Source organism: Pan troglodytes, chromosome 7 (genome assembly GCF_028858775.2).
Source record: "Pan troglodytes isolate AG18354 chromosome 7, NHGRI_mPanTro3-v2.0_pri, whole genome shotgun sequence".
Lineage (NCBI taxonomy): Eukaryota > Metazoa > Chordata > Mammalia > Primates > Hominidae > Pan > Pan troglodytes.
The window spans coordinates 142992163-143013722 of record NC_072405.2 but is presented as its reverse complement, the minus strand read 5'-3'; the positions used below and the strand labels follow the sequence as shown (position 1 = coordinate 143013722).

General features: G+C 41.2%; 1 protein-coding gene across 6 annotated transcripts in view; it reads left to right on the top strand.

Moving 5' to 3' along the window:
* Window positions 1–21560, top strand: part of TMEM71 (transmembrane protein 71) — a 70436-nt gene that overhangs the window by 25552 nt on the left and 23324 nt on the right. For all 6 annotated transcript variants that reach the window (XM_054657032.2, XM_016959882.3, XM_054657031.2 and 3 more), the window contains exon 5: window positions 3833–4005. In XM_054657032.2, coding sequence (XP_054513007.1) covers window positions 3833–4005 — 173 coding nt within the window. The remainder of the gene's footprint in view (window positions 1–3832; window positions 4006–21560) is intronic.

Sequence of the window (21560 nt, the reverse complement as noted above, 5' to 3'; positions counted from 1 at the left end):
AATGATGAAAGAGTAAGGGTGGGGAAATAGATAAAAAGAATGGTAAAGGGGTGGAATCTTCATAATCCAAATATGTGGGAGGTCAAGCAAAGGAGGAACACTTGCATGAATCTTAAGACTCAGGTTCTGTCAACTGGATGTATGGTAGGACAATTTACCAAGATCAGAAAGAAAGGACGGGCGTGTCTGAGGAAAGAAGATGGATGAGTTCACTTTGCATTGGTAAATTGGGATAATCACATTCATTTTCTTTTGCTTCAAAACCACCCATATGCTGACTGTATCAGTCAGCTATTGACACAATAAAGCTGTGTAACAAATAACTATCAAATCTTAATGATATAAAATAATGAGTCCACACATGTTTGGAAGTCAGTGGAGTAGGTTGGTTTAGTCTGAACTAGGTTGAGGTTGGCTTCAGTTGGAATCAAGTATGCATTATATAGGTCATTCCCTTGAGACCATTGGACTACAGAAAAATGTTCTTTCCATTGTAATTACTTAAATGCAAGAGGACATACCCCAACAGCAGATACATTTCAAGCCTCTGTGTGCATCAATCTGCTACCATCTCATTGGTCAATTCAACTTATATGGGCAAGTTGTAATAAGGGTCAGGGAAATGCACTCTACCCTTGTTGATGAGGGAGGGAGGGATTTCCTACAGGCATCTCAAACCCAGTATGTCCAAAATAGAAAAGGTCACCTTTCTTTCAAAATGTTTCTCACATGATTTCTATTTCAATGAAAAGAAGCACCACTTATCCTCTGTTGTGAGTCTCTCTAGACTTGACCTTTTTATTCCTACATCCCTTTTAGTCAGTCGGTCAGGATAAGATGGTATAGGTAGTAACCTATAGATCTAAATATGTAATGATTCAAACAAACCAGATTTTATTTCTTTTTCTTTTCTTTTCTTTCTTTCTTTCTTTTTTTTTTTTTTTGAGATGGAGTCTCGCTCTTTTGCCAGGCTGGAGTACAGTGGCGCTATCTCTGCTCACTGCAACCTCCGACTCCCTGGTTCAAGCGATTCTTCTGCCTCCGCCTCCCAAGTAGCTGGGATTACAGGCATGCACCACCATGTCCAGCTAATTTTTGTATTTTTAGTGGAGATGGGGTTTCGCCATGTTGGCCAGGATGGTCTTGATCTCCTGACCTTGTGATCCGCCTGCCTCAAACTCCCAAAGTGCTGGGATTACAGGTGTGAGCCACTGTGCCGGGCCCAGATTTTATTTCTTGCTCACGTAATTGTCCAGCATGAGTGTTCTAGCTTAACTGGTGACCCACCTTGAAGCAGAGACTCAGAGACGCAGCCTCTTTCTTTCATCATATGCCTCTGCTAAACATGCGAGCCTTGTAGAGGCTGTGCCATGGTGGAATTGCCTGGAGCCAACTGGTAAAAGTAGAAAGAATGTGAGCTGAAGGAACATCTTTCCCCAGCCCGTAAATGGTACAGATCACTTCTGCTCACATTGCACTGGGGAGACCTTAGACTCATGACCACACCTAATGGCAAGGGAGCAGAAAGATCTAGTTCAGTTGTGTGTCCAGGTACAGTGTATTTGGTGAGAAGGTTATTGTTTCCACCACAAATGTGAAGACCAAATGAATCTACTTCCTAAAATTATTTTGAATTGTTCCTCTTGTCTTTCTTCCCATAGCTATTTTCTTCATTCAGGCCACCATCACCTCCTGTTTAGATTTCAGCCATGGTTGATTCTGATGCCTCCTGGATTACCTACCTTCCAGTACATTCTCCAGGCCAGGTTATTGCAAGGTGGTTTTCTTACATTGGTTAGGCACCCTCCTTCAGGAAAGTCTTACTCCATTTTCTTTCTTCTCATTTCACCTTACATAACTGCCAATATTTGCTATAAAAAAAAATTTATTGATTGCTTTCTGTGTGCTAGGGACTATCTCAACTGTTTTGGATATATACTACCATTTGATTCCAAACTCCTGCTCTGGAATCTTATGACATAGATTTTATTACTGCCATTCCCATTTCACAAAGGTGAAACATGAATTCAGAGAGGTTGAGTAATTTTCCCAAGCTCACAGGGCTATTAGGTGGAAATAGGATTCCAGCTCAGATGGTCTGACTTTAGAGAATCAGTTTTGAAACACCACTTTTAACTCTAGCCCATGTTATATAGATATTCTTGATGTTAAAGATGTCTCATCCATACTTTTTGTTCTCAGATTTGATGAGTGCCCATCCCATAATACATACTTAATAAAGAGTTGTTTAGTGAATTAATGAATATGAGAATAAATGAATAAAAATTACTAATTCCTTTTTATTCAATTTTAATTGATCTCATCTTAGAGCCTACAAGAATCTTTAAAATTTGGTTCATTTTCACAAGAATGTGTTCCATTGTCATGAACTCTACCATTTTTCTCAACTTGTTGTTCCTGAAACCTATGACATAGAGAGTTCAAATAAAGCAGATTTTCTCAACAGTAGCACTATTCACATTTTGTACCAGATAATTATTTGTTGTGGGCAACTGCCCTGTGCATTGTAGGATGTTTAATGGCATCTCTAGCCTCTTCTCACCATCTGCCAGGAGCGCTCCTTCCCTGGTGTAACATTAACAAAATGTCTCCAAAACCTGCCAGATGTTCCCTGCAGCCAAAATCAACCTGGTTGAGAACCATCAGGATAAAGAACACACAAGGCTTGTTGTAATTCATCTTAACCACCAAGGGAAAGCACAATTCAAAATGCATCTTCTGATAGCAGCTATAGCTAAAGAGCAGAATTTTGTGATGGGAAAACTGTTCCATGCCCACCTTGCCTGTGATGGGAAAGCTGTCCCACTCAACCTTGCATTACCTTTGGTTCAGGCCCTCAGTATTTTTCACCAGTACAGTGTGCTCAGCACAGGGCTTGACACATCACAGGCAGATACGCAACAGTGAATCCCCTGTGCACTTCGATTAACCCCTCTGACCTCAATCTTGCACCTCTGAGCCACCCTCTGCTACCAACAATTTTGGAAATGCAAACCGAATTATGTCATCACTAATCTCTTCCCTGTAGCCATGCTTTAGAGGTCTCCCATTGTTCCAACACTAAATTCCAACTCCCTTGTAGCATATAAGAAGTTCATCATTACTTACCTTCCTTTTACCTGTCCAGCTTCATTTCTTGGCATGACCTAATCAGACTTACTGGTTCCTCAATGAACAGGTCAGATCATCTGATGCAGCTTAGAACTCACTTCTCCCAGAAAAACTCCCTTGATTATCAATTAGCACTGCCACTCCTGGCGCCCTCACAGCAGCCTCTAGGTAATCCTTTCAGAGCACTTATCCCCTATATAGCATAGCGATCAAAAGCAAAGACCGTGGAGGCAGACTCTCTGGGATTGCATCCCAACTATGTTACTTACTAGCTGCATGACCTCAGCCAAGTGACTTAACCTATCTGTGCCTAAGTTTCCTGATCAGAAAAATGGGATAATAATAGTATCTGTTTCATACAGTTGTTCTGAAGATAATGTGAGTTAATCTATGTAAAGCACTAAGAAAGATGCAAGGCATAGAATAAACTCTAGGAAAGCATTACCTATATGTGCATTATTATTTCTTTCTTTCTCCTATAATACATTGTGAACTTTTCACACACAAAGTTTTGTCTTTTACCTCAGTACTCTTGACATTGAGCCAAGGACCTGGCACACAGTAGAATTTTGAGAAACTTTTGTAGAATTAATGCAGTGAGCAGACTTGGGTTGTAGAAATGTACTCTGCGCTTCAAATCACAGTTTTGAACTAAAGGTAACTATTATTCGTTGTTCACCATGCTTTCATTTCTCTCTAGGATATTTAGAAAGAAAAAGAGAATCCGCCATTCCTTTTCTTCTCTCTTCAACCTCAGTACCTCCAAATCTTGGCTGCATGGAAGTATCTTTGGTGACATTGACTCTTCTCCAAGTGAAGACAACAGGTTGAAGGGGACCAGGAGGTTGGACACAGACCATTGCAATGGAAATGGTGAGTTTGAGTCCTCCTTTCCATAGTAAAATTTTATCTCCAAGTGGGCAGTGGTAACCCTGTGGTCCTCAACCAATGTCAGTTCCAGGGATGACAGTCATTTTGATGGAGAGATGGGCCACATTTTTAAAATTCACTTAAAGTTCTCTCTATATTACATGTGTGATCAAAACACATATGTGTCTATGTCATGCAAAATAGCCTAATGTAAATGTGTAAATTATTAAGTTGATAATGCTGGGAAAATATTTGCACATCTCCACTGTATTTTTTCTGTAAGGGATATTGGTGGAGAAAGGATGCTAGAGTCAGATTTAGAAGACCTGCATTGGAAAAAATGTACTGGAGTCAGGGTTCAAGTCCCAGTATGAGTACACTTGGATAGTACTTAACTTTGCTGAGTTTCAATTTCTTCATAAAACCATATATATATATATATATGTATATATATATATGTGTGTGTGTGTGTTTGTGTGTATGTATATAAACACATAACTGTTGAAATATAATATATATTCAATACATATAATATATACATATTGTGTAATAACATCAATATTAATACAGGTAAATATGTGTATATACATGTATATAAACACAGTGATGGGAACTCAAAGCATATATTTTAAAATTTATTTGTCTTTTTCAACTTTTATTTTAGAATCAGGAGGTACATGTGCAGGTTTGTTACTTGGGTATATTATGTGATGTTGAGGTTTGGGTTATGAATGATCCCATCACCCAGGTACTAAGCATAGTACCCAACAGTTAGTCGTTCAACCCTTGCCCCCTTCTCTCTCTCCCCCATCTAGTAGCCCCAGTATCTATTGTTGCCATCTTTATATTCATGAATATCCAGTGTTTAACTCCCACTTATAGGTAAGAACATAGGGTATTTGGTTTTCTCTTCCTGTGTTAATTTGCTTAGGATAATGGCTTCTAGCTGCAGCCATGTTGCTGCAAAGGGCATGATTTCATTATTTTTAATGGCTGTGTAGTATTCCATGGTGTATATGTACCATTTTCTTCATTCAATTCAATGTTGATGGAAACCTAGGTTGATTCTTTGTCTTTGTTATTGTGAATAGTGCTCCTGAAAATGTGAGTGTATGAGTTGTTTTGGTATAATGATTTGTTTCCTCTTGGATATATACATAGTAATGGGATTGCTGGATGAAATCGTGGTTCTAAGGTCTTTGAGAAATTTCCAAACTGCTTTCCACAGTGGTTGAACTAATTTACATTCCCACCAACAATGTATAAGCATTCCCTTTTCTCTGCAGCCTCATCAACATCTGTTGTTTTTTGACTTTTTAATAGTCGCCATTCTGACTGATGTGTGATATAGTGTCTTATTGTGCTTTTGATTTGCATTTCTATGATTAGTGATGATGAACATTTTTTCATACATTTGTTGCTGCATGTATGTCTTCTTTTGTGAAGTGTCTGTTCAAATCTTTTGCCCATTTTTATATGGGATTATTTGGTTTTTGCTTATTCAATTGTTTAAACTCCTTATAGGTTCTACATATTAGACCTCTGTTAGATTCATAGTTTGTGCATATTTCTACCATTCTGTAGGTTGTATATTTACTCTTGTTGATAGTTTCTTTTGTTGTGCAGAAGTTCTTTAGTTTAATTAGGTTCTATTTGTCAATTTTTGTTTTTGTTGCAATTGCTTTTGAGGACTTATTCATAAATTATTTTCCAAGGCTGATGTCCAGAATGGTGTTGCCTAGGTTTTCTTCTAGGATTCTTATAGGTTAAGGGAGGTCTTACATTGAAATCTTTAATCCATCTTGAGTTAATTTTTGTATATGGTGAAAGGTAGAGGTCCAGTTTTATTCTTCTGCATATAGCTATCCCAGCTCCATTTATTGGATAGAGAGTCCTTTCCCTATTGCTATTTTTTGTCAACTTTGTCAAAGATTAGATGGCTGTATGTGTGAAGCTTTACTTCTGGGTTCTCTATTCCATTTCATGGGTCTATGAATTTGTTTTTGTACCAGTACCATGCTGTTTTGGTTACTATTGCCTTATGGTATATTTTGAAGTTGGGTAGTATGATGCCTCTGGCTTTGTTCTTTTTGCTTAGAATTGCTTTGGCTATTCAAATTCTTTTTTGGTACCACATGAAATTTAAATAGATTTTCCAACTCTGTGAAAAATAATATTGATAGTTTGATAGGAATAGTTTGAATTTGTAGATTGCTTTAGGCAATATGGCCATTTTTGTGATATTGATTCTTCCAATCCATGAGCATGAGATGTTTTTCCATTTATTTGTGTCACTTATAATTTCTTTAAGCAGTTCTTTGTAGTTCTTCTTGTTGAGATCTTTTATGTCCTTGGTTAGAGGTATTCCCAGTTATATTATTTTTTGTGGCTATTGTAAATGGGATTGCATTCTTGACTTGGCTCTCAGCTTGAATGTTGTCAGTGTACACAATGTTATTAGGGTACAGAATTGACTACTGATTTCTGTACGTTGATTCTCAAAGTATATTTTAAAGATGAAATGGGACAATGAATATCAGTCATAGTTCAATGTCTGGTGCTCAGTAAGTTGTAGTTATAATTATTTTTATTACTAGAATGGAAACAACAGATATTTATTGGACACTTACCATTTTCCAGGCACTGTGGTAGGTCAGGGGATAGAAAGATGAATATAAACAATGTAATAACCCCTGTCTTCGTGGGCCTTATGGTTTACTGGAGCAGGGACTGGGGTTCAGCTCTTTGTTAAATAAGTACACAAACATGACATAATGATTGTGGTAGGTGCCATGAAAAAAAGTTATATGATATAATGGGGAATTCGACTCATTTGGAAACTTAAGAAAAGCTTCCATGTGGAACTGGCAATGGAGATCAGTGCTAGACAATGAGAGAGGATTTTGCTGGGTGAAGGGGAAAGGTAAGAACATTCTGTGCTGAGGAGACAAAAAAGTCTGGAGTATGAGTTGCCTAGTGAGTAGACGTGCTTGGTGAGGGAAGATAGCATGCATGGTTTGAAACACAGTGAGTTTAAGTTTCTTTGGGACATCCAAGAGACAATGTCAAGATGGTGTTGGTATATGCAATCCGGAGCTCAGAGGAGGAATCTGAGTTAAAGTTATACATCTGGGAGTCATATCAGTCTAGGTGGTTACTGAGGCCTTGCAGTGGATGAGATGGATTAGAAAGAGGGTATACAGTTTTCCAAAGAGGGAGCCTAAAATGGAATGTTGTGAACTCAAACATTGAATAAGTGAATAGGACAGGATTAACCTGCAAAAGAGATTAGGAAGGAAGCATTCATGGAGGTGAGTGGAAAAACAAGAGAGTGCTGTGTAATGAAATTCCTGGGATAATAGTAGTATAAAAGGTGGGAGTACTCAGCAATGGCAAATCATGCTAGAAAGGTAAATAGGATGAGGACTGAGTGTTCAACAGATTCATTTGCCTGGGGGTGACTGGTAGTGGAGTGAAAGTGGCAGAAGAGAACCAGGAGTACAACAAAGAGAGAATGAGAAGTAAGGAAATAAAGGAATGGCCTATAGAAGACTTTGATGTCTGCTGGGAAGGGAAAGGGAGAGGTGAAGGAGGGTGAAAGCAAATGAGAAGATTGAGTGAGTCCCTGCGGCCTCTTCTTCCCCTTTCTCCTCCTCCTATCAACAATAGGGGAAATTTGAGCATGTGTCATGATACAGTTTGGCTGTGTCCCCACCCAAATCTCATCTTGAAATCCCACATGTTGTGGGAGGGGCCTGGTGGGAGGTAATTGAATCATGGGGGCAGGTCTTTCCTGTGCTGTTTTCGTGATAGTGAATACGTCTCACAAGATCTGATGATTCTATCAGGGGAAGTTTCCCTGCACGAGCTCTCTCTTTCCCTGCTGCCATCCATGTAAGACGTGATTTGATCCTCCTTGCCTTCCGCCATGACTGTGAGGCTTTCCTAGCCATGTGGAACTGTAAGTCCATTAAACCTCTTTCTTTCGTAAATTGCCCAATCTTGGGTATGTCTTTATCAGCAGCCTGAAAACGGACTAATACATGTCACTCATCAACAAATGGGCCTGAATTAAAAATGGGTTTGCAGGTCTACTTCGATATGTTATATACTCATTTAACAGTCATTCTTTCATTTATTCATTCACTCATCAAACTCACTGAGTATGTGCTATGTGCCAGCCACTGTACTAAACACAACACTCTTCCAAGCTAAGTACGACATGACCCTAACCTTGAGAAATTCCTGGTTTAAAACAGGTAGATAAATACATTTGCAAATAATTTGAGTATAATGCCTGAAACAGCATGAGAGATTTAAGAGTAGTATGTGGAGAGAATGTCAGAAGTTTAAGCAGAGGAGGCAGTGTTAGCTGTACCTAGAGGTAGCTGGGAGGGCTTCAGAGGGAGACAACATCAGAGTGTTTTTTTGTTGTTGTTTTGGTTTTTTTTTCTAGACAGAGTCTCGCTCTGTCACCCAGGCTGGAGTGCAGTGGCGCGATCTTGGCTCACTGTGTGGGCGGCAAGCCACCCAGGCGCCGAGGCAAGAGACCGAGGACACAAGCTGTTCCAGTATAATAAAATATAAAACAAGAATAGTTATACCAGATATAGATCTTAGATATGATTATATATGAATATCATTAATCATTGGTTTGTAGCAATTACTCTTTATTCCAATATTATAATAATCCTTGCTCTATAGTCATAACCTAGGAAAAACCAGGCCATACAGAGATAGGAGCTGAGAGGACACAGTGAGGAGTGTCCAGAAGACAAGAGTGCGAGCCTTCTGTTATGCCCAGACAGGGCCACCAGAAGGGCTCCTTGGTCTAATGGTGACGCCAGCGTCTGGGAAGACGCCCGTTGCCAGGTGGACCGAGGTCTAGCGGTAGCGAAAAGTGTCAAGGAACAACACCCGCTACATAGCAGACCGGGAAAGGGAGTCTCCTTTTCCCCCGGGGAGTTTAGAGAAGACTCTGCTCCTCCACCTCTTGTGGAGGGCCTGACATCAGTCAGGCTCGCCCACAGTTATCCGGAGGCCTAACCCTCTCCCTGTGATGCTGTGCTTCAGTGGTCACGCTCCTAGTCCGCCTTCATGTTCCATCCTGTACACCTGGCTCTGCCTTCTAGATAGCAGTAGTAAATTAGTGAAGGTACTAAAAGTCTCTGATATGCAGAAATAATGGCGTAAGCTGTCTTTCTCTTTGTCACCTCTCTCTCTCTGCCTCGGCTGCCAGGCAGGGAAGGGCCCCCTGTCCAGTGGACATGTGACCCACGTGACCTTACCTATCATTGGAGATGACTCACACTCTTTACCCTGCCCCTTTTGCTTTGTATCCAATACATAACAGCACAGCCAGACATTCGGGGCCACTACCGGTCTCTGCACATTGGTGGTAGTGGTCCCCCGAGCCCAGGTGTCTTTTCTTTTATCTCTTTGTCTTGTGTCTTTATTTCTACATTCTCTCGTCGCCACACACGGGGAGAGACCCACCGACCCTGTGGGGCTGGACCCTGCACACTGCAACCTCCGACTCCCTGGTTCAAGCAATTCTTCTCCCTCAGCCTCCCGAGTAGCTGGGATTACAGGCACACGCCGCCACACCCAGCTAATTTTTGTATTTTTAGTAGAGACAGGGTTTCACCATGTGGGCCAGGATGGTCTTGATCTCCTGACCTCGTGATCCACCCGCCTCAGCCTCCCAAAGTGCTGAGATTACAGGTGTGAGCCACCGTGCCCAGCCCTGAGTGGGTCTTAAAGGATGAGTAGGATGGCTAGGCAGAGATGAGCTAGGATGATTTTCCCAGCTTCCCCATTCTATCTTCCAAACTGCTGTGAGGCTAACCTTTTTAAGGCATAAATGTGGCGTTGTCATCATTCCTTAACACAGCATGCAAGGCCTTTTGAATATTTCCTACTTCTCCAACCCAAACTGGCTGCATAATTTTCAGGCTCAGTGCAGAATAAAATACAGGGCCCCCTGTTCAAAAATGCTTAAGAATCTCAAGTGTCAACCAAGAAAAACTGTTAAACCAAGAAAAAGGCCCTCGGGAGCAAGAAGCCCTGTGCAATGGCACTTTTCAAAGGTCCGTGTGGCTGGTCGTGTCTTCAACTCCACCGTTGTCCTTTCCCTTACATACAATTGACACAGATCACACTGATCTTTCAGTTTCCTGAATGGATCCTGCTCTTCCACACATCTGTGGCTTTACTTATGTCACTCACTCTGCTGTAATTCATTTATGAATTCATTTGGAAGATTTTATTGAGGGCCAACGATGTTCCGGGCATTATCCTACACAATGGACATAGTGGTGAATAAAATGGACAAAATGACTTGCTCTTGTGGAACTTGCATTTCTACTGGGGGAGATAGACAATAAATAAATTATGTAGCATGTTAATAAGTGGTGAGTGGTATGGGAAACAAGAAAGGGGAAGTGATGGGGATTGCAAATGTAAATAAAATGGTTAGAGAAGGCCTCATTGAGAAGAACTTTTGAGCATTGGCTTAAAAGCAAAAGCAAAACAGCTCTGTGGATATCTGGGGGAGGAACAATCCAGGCAAGTGAAATGCTGGTGTACAAGTTCTAGTCTCAGAGCCTGCACTGGGCTGAGTGAGTGACGGGGGATAGTAGGGAAAAGACTGAAAGGTGTGTCAGGAATGCAAGTGGGAAAGGACAAGGGGAGCTGTGGGGTCATTTCAAAGGCTTTGCTTTCATACTCTGAGTGGAGGGCAAACCACTGGAGGATTCTGAGCTGAGGAATAACTTGTTTCAATTTACATGTTAAAAGGATTATCCCAGCTGCTGAGTTCAGATTAGATGTCCGCTATTAGGAGCAGAAGCAAGAAACACGTTAAGAGGCTATTGGAGTGATTCAGGTGGGAGATAATGGCAGCTTGAACTGAGATGATAGCAGAATGGTGATGAGAAGTAGGATTACAGATTCATCTTACAGGTAGACTCAACAAGATTTGCCTACGTGGCTGTGAGAGAAAAAGAGAAGTCAAGGGTGCTTATTCCATGCTGAGCACTTCACATTTTGTCTTTTTAAAATATATTAGCTTGTTTACATACATTATCTTGTTTAAATATCCCCAAAACTCATAAGAAGTAGGTCATATTATCATATTTATTATAATTATGATAAAACTGAAGTTCAGGGTTAAGGAACTCGCCCAAGTTAATTTAGCTTATAAACAGCAGAGTTGGGGCCTGACACGGTGGCTCACTCCTGTAATCCCAGCACTTTGGGAGGCCGAGGCAGGCGGATCACGAGGTCAGGAGATCGAGACCATCCTGGCTAACATGGTGAAACCCCGTCTCTACTAAAAATACAAAAAATTAGACGGGCATGGTGGCGGGCACCTGTAGTCCCAGCTATGCGGGAAGCTGAGGCAGGAGAATGGCATGAACCTGGGAGGCGGAGCTTGCAGTGAGCGGAGACCGCACCACTGCACTCCAGCCTGGGTGACAGAGCGAGACTCCATCTCAAAAAACAAAAACAAAAACAAAAACAGCAGAGTTGGAATTCAACCGAGGTCTATCTGATTTAAAAGTCCAGACTCTGCTCTGCTGCCCGGAAGGGCTTTGTTTTCCTTTTCAAGGAGAAATCCATCATGTCCCTCATAGTGCAGGCCCAAAGAGCAAGCTAGAGGAGTCGTATAATGCAATAATCTATTAATTTAAGTGTATAGTAATTACATGGCTATGATTTTTCTTAATCTGCTTCCTAGACAGAAGACACACGTAGCATTTTTTTTTAATTTTCAGTAACTTTGATGCACAAAATGTTACAAAAAATAGTATAGAGAGGGTCAGTGTATGCTTCACCCAGCTTTGCCCACTGATAACTACTTATACAGCTATAGCACATTATCAAAACCAGGAAATGGACGTTGGCACAATGCCATGAAGATTCCACCAAGTTTTACATATATTCCTGTGTGTGTGTGTGCATGTAATACTAGATTAGTTTTAAAAATGCAATAAGTGCTTGTTAAATGAAGAAACATTTCTTAATATGATCAAAGGATTACTTAAATTGAGTGATTCTAGTTTTCCACAATAATAAGATTGTAAAAGCAGGAAGAGGAGAGGGGAAAGAGCAGGGATGTGGGGGGTGAGGCCAGAAATATTAATTGTAGATATTTGAAGAACATTTTATGCCGTATTGAGGATTTGGGGTTTTATCTAATCAATCAAGAATATTTTTTGATTCTCTTAAGCAGGGTGATGATGCAATCAGATTTGGAATTTTCAAGTTATCTTTGCAGTAGCACAATTGAGGATTGGATGGGAGCTCTGAGGCAATTAAAATCAACCAGTATCCTAAGGAAGTGGCAGGAAATAGGGAGGAAGGAAGAGACTTAAAGAATATTTTCCAAGGTAGAATTGACAGGTTAGTGATAGATAGAATATAGTAGTGAGAACGTGGGAGAATCAAAGAAAACTGAGGTATTTAATTTGGGAGACTGCATAAAAAATTCTGCAAGTCACCAAGGGCTGGAAGATAGTGTGGTAGAGTGATAAGGAAAATGAGCTTTTGAACTAGATGAACCTGAATTCAAATCCTAGAACCAGCTTTTCCCACCTGAGTGTTCTTGGGCAAGTTATTAACTAACCTCTCTGATCCTCTACTTCTTATACATAAAATAAAAAAAATAGCATATAGAATGGGGAGGATGAAATGCAATAATTCATGAAAAATGTCACACCTCTAATATCTCTTATGAATACCAGGGGCTGGTATTCTGCTTAATACGCATTAGCTCTAAAAAGGCAGAAAAGAACAGCTGAGGATCATCAAAACAGACAATGAATTGTATTTCTTATGGGTTGAATTTGAGATATCTTATGGGAAATAGATAACCAGTAGAGGTTTGGAAACATAAGAAGGGGGTTCAGGAGTAATTCATAAGCCAATCTGAGAAGGAATACAGTTGATTCATAAGCCAATCTGAGAAGCAATGCAGTTTTTTGGAATAAAGAAGTCTACTTATGGAAAACAAGTGAATGAGAAGAAAGGAGCGGTAAGAAAGGAATTCAGGAGGTTGAACAGAAGCCCCAGTAATAATGATCCCTAATTGTGTGAGTGCTAGGGGCAAGCACAGTTCCAAGAAAGCCACATGTCACGTCATCACTTCTCTGCAAAGCCTCTGAGTTATTATTATTTATCCCCATTTTCCAGGGGAAGAAGCTAAGGTAGCTTAGGTACTATATATGAGGCCACACAGGTAAGAAGTCGCATAGCCAGGATTTGAAGAGAAAAGTCTCAGCATGTGCTCTTAATCCTGGGAAAAAGCTCTTTGGGGAAAGTTTCTCAGGCAAGGAAGCAAGAGAGTGTGGTGTTATGAAAGAAAAGAATATGAAGAACTGGCTAATGAAGCACAGCTTGATAAGGAGGTCAACTCAAGAATTCTGTAGTCCCTGGTAGATGTGTTATGTGTGGAATCTTCCCTCAGAAGGCAAAGGAGAAGTTATCTCTCTGACTCTTTCTGACAGAGTGGCACAAATATCTTAGTACAGAGCCCTCGTTACTTTTTAATTGAGATATAATCCACGTTCCTTAAAACCTACCAACTTAACGTATACAATTCAGCGATTTTTTAGTATAGTCACAGGGAGGCCATGCAATCACGACTGCTTTCCTGTTCCAGAACATTCCATCAGCCCCAAAAAGAAACCTTATACTCACTCGCAGTCACTCCTCCTTCCCCACCAGCCCCGGACGACCAATATTCATCTACTTTCAGTCTCCGTGGATTTGCCTATTTTGGACTCTCATTATTTTGTTTCATTTTGATAAAATTTTTAATTAAGGTGTTGTTGATGAAGTGGGCAATGTGATGTTTCAACATATGTATACAGTGTGAAATGGGGAAATCAAGTTAATTAACATATCCATCACCTCGTATACTTACCATTTGTTATTGTTGTTGTGAGAACATTTAAGATCTGCTCTCTCAGCAATTTTTTTTTTTTTGAGACAGAGTCTCACTCTGTTGCCCAGGCTGGGGTGCAGTGGTCCAGTCTTGGCTTACTGCAACCTCCACCTCGCGGGCTCAAGCAATTCTCCTGCCTCAGCCTGCCAAGTAGCTGGAACTACAGGCATGAGCCACCATGCCTGGCTAAGTTTTTGCATTTTCAGTTGAGATGGGGTTTCACCATGTTGGCCAGGCTGGTCTCAAACTCCTGAGCTCAAGTAATCTGCCCTCCTTGGCTTCCCAATGTACTGGGATTACAGGTGTGAGCCACCATGCCTGGCCCTCTCCTAGCAATTTTCAAGAATACAACACATTATTATTAACTCTAGTCACCATGATATGGGATAGATTTCCAGAAAATTTTTCATCCTGTCTGACTGGAATTTTGTACCCTTTGACCAACATCTCCCCATCCCCTACCCCACCCACTCATGATTTTCTGAGGCTGCCTCTTCCTCTCAGTGGTTACTGCTGCTCCAGGAATGGCTTACTCAGGCTCACCTCTAATGTGCCTTTTGGAGTGTCCATCCATTGATTCTCCCCTGTTTTTTTCTGGAGCAACAAGGCAAGTGTCTTCTCAGTTCTAAAGCAATGTTTTCTAAGGTGTAGGGTAGGGTAGGAAATGCTGCTAGCACAGAGCAACAGTGAACGTTGAATCACACAGTAAGAGAGAAGTTGTGGCTTCTCTTCCAATTCCCTTACAATCCTTCTGATAAAACCAAGAAGACCAAGGCTCAGTTTAGAACCTTGGTAGCTGTCAGATTCTCTAACATTTGCTACAATCTCTTCGGTTTTAACAAAGTTCTTCTTAACCAAGAACAGGCTCAGAGCTTTCTGCTACACCAGTATTTCACACGTATTAAATAAGGTTACATTTTCCATTGTACTTATTTCTACCTTTCCTTTCTGTTTAGGGCATTTAAGTGACTGATATAAAGTTTGCTTTAAAGTAAAAATGTAAAATGAGACAATCTTAAGAAAATATTAAATGGCTGAGAGCAAGCAGGTTCTGGGATTTGGCAAAAATCAGGAAAATAATGCCTGGATGACTTAAGTCTGAGAATCACTGTTCTAAAGACAGTATGTCACATATTTAGAAATTAACATCTAATTTTTCCTTCGTTGTCTCTTCGAAATATGTCCAAACAATTTCAAAGGGATTGGACCACAGCAATGCTGCACGTGCATGAGGTATCTTATTAAAATTCTCATGGTTTCCAAATATCCTCTAAATATAACAAATCAAACTACCTCCATCCAAAATCAGTAATTAGTCAACCTGGGCGCACACAGAACTTTGAAATCTTTCATCTCTGCTGTCAGAGTAATCACATCTTCCCCAGACTTCTTGCTTTCCAGATTTACCCAAGGCCCCGTGACTTTTATCAGCAATTTATTTTTCTCTGGAAATGCCTAGTTAGAAGACTCCAGAAGAAATCAAAATTAAATTGTTTTGCTGTTTTCTCTCTGAGCAATGGATGCAATCAAACATTACTTCCCCTGATTTTCTTGTGCTTCATTTTTCAGGCAAGAGGATGTTTTTGCCTGTTTTGTTTGTCCTCAGTTCACCCCTTTCCCAGCTGTGTTGACACCTTTCCTCATTAGTTGCAATTCATTCTTGAGCCACGGAATTTTGCAGCTACCCAGGCCCCAATACTGCAATTCGGGATGTGTTCCCAGAGCCTGTGAGTCATACTGAAAGAGAGCAGAGGATTCACGCAGGGAGGACTGAACAGGATGGACGCTATTTCTGCCAGTCCTGGAAAAGGCAGGCTGACTCCAGGCAAGTCACCTGAGCTTGAGGTGCATGCCTTTCTCTAGAACTCATGCCTGTCACATAAATATCTTTGGGATGGCAACATCAGTATGTGGCTTTGGGCTTCTCTTTATAGCAAATAATGCCCATTTTTATATAAAAGGATATGGAAGATGTGCTTAGAAGATACAGAATCTTCCCAACAGAGGTAAAGTACATCAAATTTAGAAATCAAGTTAAACAGAATGAAATAGATATCTTCAACAATAATACAACTAGAGCTATTTCGTAAAATATTTTTTGCCTTATAATCCTTTTATTTGTTATTAAGTTTGGAGAAGAAAATTCACTGTCAATTAGGGAAAGTGAGTTTGGGTTAAATCATGTCTTTTCAGAGATGAAAAATCTCCTTGATCGTTTTTGAATGTTAAGACTTTTTTGTGGTTTCTCTGTTGAATACCATATTTTCTTTCAGAAAATTTTATGTACAATTTCCAGTATTCTACATATTTTTTATTTCATCCAACTCTCAGCAGCAAAGCTTTATATTCAACTGGGCAGCCCTGGGAAACAGCACATCTTTTTACTGTTGTTACAGTCTTGTCCACATCTACCCAGATTGTAGTTAAGGGGCACTCATGACTACATAATTAGCCGTGGAAGTTCCCATCTCTTTCCCACTTCCACATTGATTTGATCAGCTAGCCTCCTCTTTTTTTTTTAACAGCTTTATTGAGGTGTAATTGCTATACAGAGAACTGCACATATTTCATGTGTACAATTTTATGACTTTAGACATATGCAGACACCTGTGAATTCCATCACCACAATCAAGGTAATAGACATATCCAACATGTCCCAAAGGTGCCTGTGTCTCTGTGTGTGTGTGTATGTGTATGCGTGTGTGTGTGTGTGTAAGAACATAACATGAGAGCTACCTTATTAATAAATACCATGTTGTTAACTACAGGTACTACGTTGTAGAGCAGATCTCTATAACTCATCCTTCCAGCATAACTGAGACCATATTCACATTGAACAATGGCTCCCAATTTCCCCCACCCCAACCCCTATCCCCTGGCAGCCACTATTGTACTCTCTGCTCCTATGAGTTTGACTATTTTGGCTACCTCATAGAAGGAGAATCATGCAATATTTGTCCTTCTGTGTCTGGCTTATTTCACTTGGCATACTGTGCTCCAGGTTTATCCATGTTCTTGCAAATGGCAAGATTTCCTTCTTTTTTTTAAGATTGAATAATATTCCATTGGATGCATATACCACATTTTCATCATCCATTCATCTGTGGAAGGATACTTAGGCTGCTTCCGCATCTTGGCTACCATGCATGGTGCTGGGATGGGCATGGTCCAGGGCCCCCTCAGGAGCCTGGTCATTATTGGATGATCTGCATTTTTCATTTTCTGTCACTCCTTTCTCTATGGCAACCAGCAGGGATGCATCCACAGACTGCTTTGTCAAGCTGCCAAAGGCTATGTGTAAGGCGATGCAAGGAAGCCTGCAGGGTTAGTAGGAATTTCCCAGTCCAAAACCCCCAATTCATTATCCAGGCTGAGGGGAACCACAGGTGAAGTCAGCCCACCAGCTATTCTCCTCTCTTGAAGTCGCAGTCTTAGCTCAACCTTAGCCTCCGTGGTGGCAAATACTGACCCACTTTCTCTATAGTTACTGTACCCTGTTATAACAGGCCTACGTTAGATTTTGCAAATAACAACACTACACATCTTAGCCTCCTACCCCTTACCGAATTCTCTGTAAAACTTACTGAATGCTAACTATGAGCTGGGTACTAATTGCTGGTGTCTGGGACAGATGAAGTGACCTTTTTCTCATGGAGCCTTTTGTCTAGTGAGGGAGACAGACACTAAACAACAACAACAAAAAAACACACACACAGAAATTATGTATTCTATTGTCTGTATTTCTGTAACAATGATAAAATCATAAATTATGATCTGTCTTCTGAAGGCAGAGAACAGAGTGTTTTGACTAGAGTAAGCACAACCAGGAAAATACAGACACGTGATTCCCACTTGAAGCACCTACCAGAGTTGTCGAAAGGACTCTAACGATCCAGTTGCCTTAGACGGTTAGGTCAGCTCTCTCAATGACAGGGTTTCTCAGCCTCAGGATCACAGTATCGTGGGCAGGTAATGTCTTGTTGTGGCACCTGCCCTGTGCACTGTTGGGTGTTTAATAGCATCCCTGGCCTCTGTTCAGTAGATGCCCGTAACACCCCTCACCTCACTCCAAGTTGTGACAACGTAAACTGTCTCAAGATATTGCACCATGTCCCCGGGGAGGAGAAATCACCCCCTATTAAAAACTACTGTTGTATGAGGACCCCAATGTCTCTTGGAGCCCTATAGTCACTCAGCTCCTAGAATGGGAGACTGGGAATCTCGCAAATCTCTCACTGCTGAGTGAGCATTTTAACACACAAAGCAACTCATGTTACACTCATGCTCAGATTTTTTTAATGACTCTGAATCACCCACAGAATCAATATTAGCTTGGAGTGTGACATGAGACCCCACACAATGTGACCTCTGCTTAGCAGCCCAGACAGAATCATCTCCTGGGACTGACCTCACGCACATGCTCTTGTCTAGCTACACAGGAGGACTCTTCTGGGAACCCACCCTGGTCTCTCATAGATTGAGGTATTGTAATTTCTCCCCATCCCCACTTACTCTCTTCCTCTCTGCCTGGCCTGTCCTCTTCCTGCTGTCTCTCTGGAAGAACTGTTACTCATCCTTCCAGTTTCCACTGAAGCGCTGCCTCCTCTGTGAAGCCTCCTTGGATTTCCCTCAGACAGACTCAGACACCCCTTCCTAGATTCCCACTGGATAACTTGTTCCAGCCTTTGTTGTAGCAATTACCTCATTGCATCCTAATTGTTCATTTGCATGTATGTCCCTCTCCAGATCATGAGTAAGGCAGAGCAATATCTAATTTGACTTCCTTCTTCCAGAGCAGCATTTGCAGTATATACAATAACTGCATTGAATGAATAAATAGATCTGCCTGGCCCGTATCCATGCAGCTTTTGCCTCCCCCCTTACTTTTGCACCACCTCCCAATTCCTCTGGCTTGGGGGTCTTCTCTGGGTATGTCACCTGGGGGCTGCTTCAGTCTTTCCTCCCAGCTGGTTTGGTATCTTTCCTTAGTCATTTTATGTTCCAGACATTCCATGACAGCAATCAAGGCAGAGAAAGTTTCTATTTGTTAAGTGGGGCTGTTCAGATTCCCCTGCTTGTTCCCCTTGAAGTTCCTACTACATGGTAAAAATCATCTTCTTGATTCTTTCCTTTCTTCCTCCCTGTTTTTCTTTTGTCCCTGTCTCTAAACCCTTCTCAGGAGCTGTGGCTATTCCCCACCAGGTCAAGTTGGTCTTTCCCAGAGGCCCTCTTGCTATGCCTGTTCAGCTCTGTGATGAGGCAGGGGGCAGAGATTACAGTCTTTACCCTCTGCTGGGGCACTTTCTTCTAGAGAGGACCCTGTCCTATGGTGAAGTCGGGGCAAGTAAGCAGCCATATGGGATAAACCCTGTGCCTAGAAATGTCTGGAGCAGGTTTAGGAGTCCCTTCATGGTATAGCAAATTCCTGCATATCTAATTCAAAGTAAATATTACCTTCCCCAAGGTCAAGTAATAAGCTTCTTTTATTATTGAATGATAAATTCTTAAAAATCACTTCCACCTTGAAACATCGTTTGATGACTCATCAGCACCCTTCTACCACCCCCCACTCCCCATGAAGTTGATTATCACATTTGGTCACGTAACTAGGGTCTATATCTATTATAATGTCTATTAGCAATAGAAGTTTCAATTCTCTCCATCTAAATTATATGTTGGTATGTTTACATTTTTGTCTCTTCTCCTTCACTTATCACAGCTGTAAAAAAGTAGACATTACTATCCTATTTTACATGAAGAAACTCAGGATCAGAAAAATTAAGCAAAGTGCCCTGTTACTAGTATTAGAATGTATGTTTCAGTCTTTCTGATGCCAAAGTCCTTGAAATTTCCACAAAACCATATTTCATCTCTTTTTAGCAAATGATAGTCTGTTTCCCCTGTCCATAAGTGATGCCTTCTTTATTGCCTCCCACTGTTGACTCGTGTGTACATGCACACACACACAAACACACACATGCACACATGTACACACACACCCTAGATTTCAACTTCTTTTGGGACAGTGTCTTATTCTCCCTCGTTTCCCTCCTAAGTGTCCTACAGTTCATAAGTTTACCAAATATTTGCCCAGTCGATATTCATATTTCCCTTAGTCATGAAATCAAGGCTTAGCTGGACCATAGAAGTAATTGTCCTGTTTAGACAAGAAGCAAAAATAAGGACATACTATGGGTATAAAATAACCACAAAAAAAACCAAAAAACACAAATTTTACAGGTCTTCAGAGTTTCCCCAAGGTAAAATAAATTAGGACAATTTCTCCAAACACCATGCCTCCTGCTCAAAGCTTAAAGCCAGACGGTAACATCCTGGCTACTCCCATCATCTCCCACTGCAGGATTATCTTTTTCTGAAGCATCATATTTATTCTCCTTACCCATAGGAGATTATCTCCCTGCATAATTTATAATTTTAGATTGTGAGCTCATGTCCTTTGGGCTTTATCTGGGGAAATCTGTGCAGCTTGGGCTGAGAGTGTGTTTCCACAGAGAGCTTTTATGTTGGCTTCTGGCAGATATCACAGGGCTAGTACCAGCCTGAGACTTTTTAAAATATTAATTTCCCAGGTTAGTATAAATTTTAACTCAAGGCCAGGCACGGTGACTCATGCCTGTAATCCCAGCACTTTGGGAGGCCGAGGTGGGTGGATCATCTGAGGTCGGGAGTTCAAGACTAGTCTGACCAACATGGAGAAACCCTATCTCAACTAAAAATATAAAATTAGCTGGGCATGGTGGCACATGCCTGTAATCCCAGCTACTCGGGAGGCTGAGGCAGGAGAATCGCCTGAACCCAGGAGGTGGAGGTTGCCGTGAGCTGAGCTTGCGCCATTGCACTCCAGCCTGGGCAACAAGAGCAAAACTCCGTCTCAAAAAAAAAAAAAATTAACTGAAAACCCACTTACTTATAAAGTGTTGGCGGAGACATTTTCCTCCCACCCACTACATAGGCCAAAACGGATCAGCTTTCATGCCTTCTCCTAGAACTAGTGGGCAGATTTTTTTTCTTAGCCATCCTTTCATTGAGGAAATAGCATTTTGAGTCCCTACAGAAACTCGGTTTTAATTTTCTGCCTCTCTTGAGACCAAGGCCTTTTTTCTGTCCCTAATGTCATTTAATCCATAGACCTTTGACTACTATGACTTCTAAGGCCCTCTCCCCACCCCTTTTGGAAGCTTTGTCCACAGCGCATGCTTAGAGTTATAGGTTTCCCTGGCTTGGCCTTTGGGAATATTTCCTTCTTTTGAGCTCAGCTATAAAGAAAAGTACATTTGTTGGGCAAGTGCCGTCCCTTTTAGATGTCAGCTTAGAAAACACCTACATCCCAAAGCAGGACTCTGGCTACTCTTTCTGAGTGGCTTTGCTTCCAAGTCAATGAGCTCTAAACTGGCACGAATTCTTACCCAAGATCATAAGAGTAAAGTTAAACCCTGGAATATGACACAGACCACTCAAGACAGAACCAAGAGAATTCCTAGGTACATTTATGCCAGGTGAGCCAAATGGGAGACTTCCAGTGGTTGAGTCAGAGGTGTGGTGCTTAACTATCCCTGTGGTTGAAAGGCATTCTTAACACATTCATCCT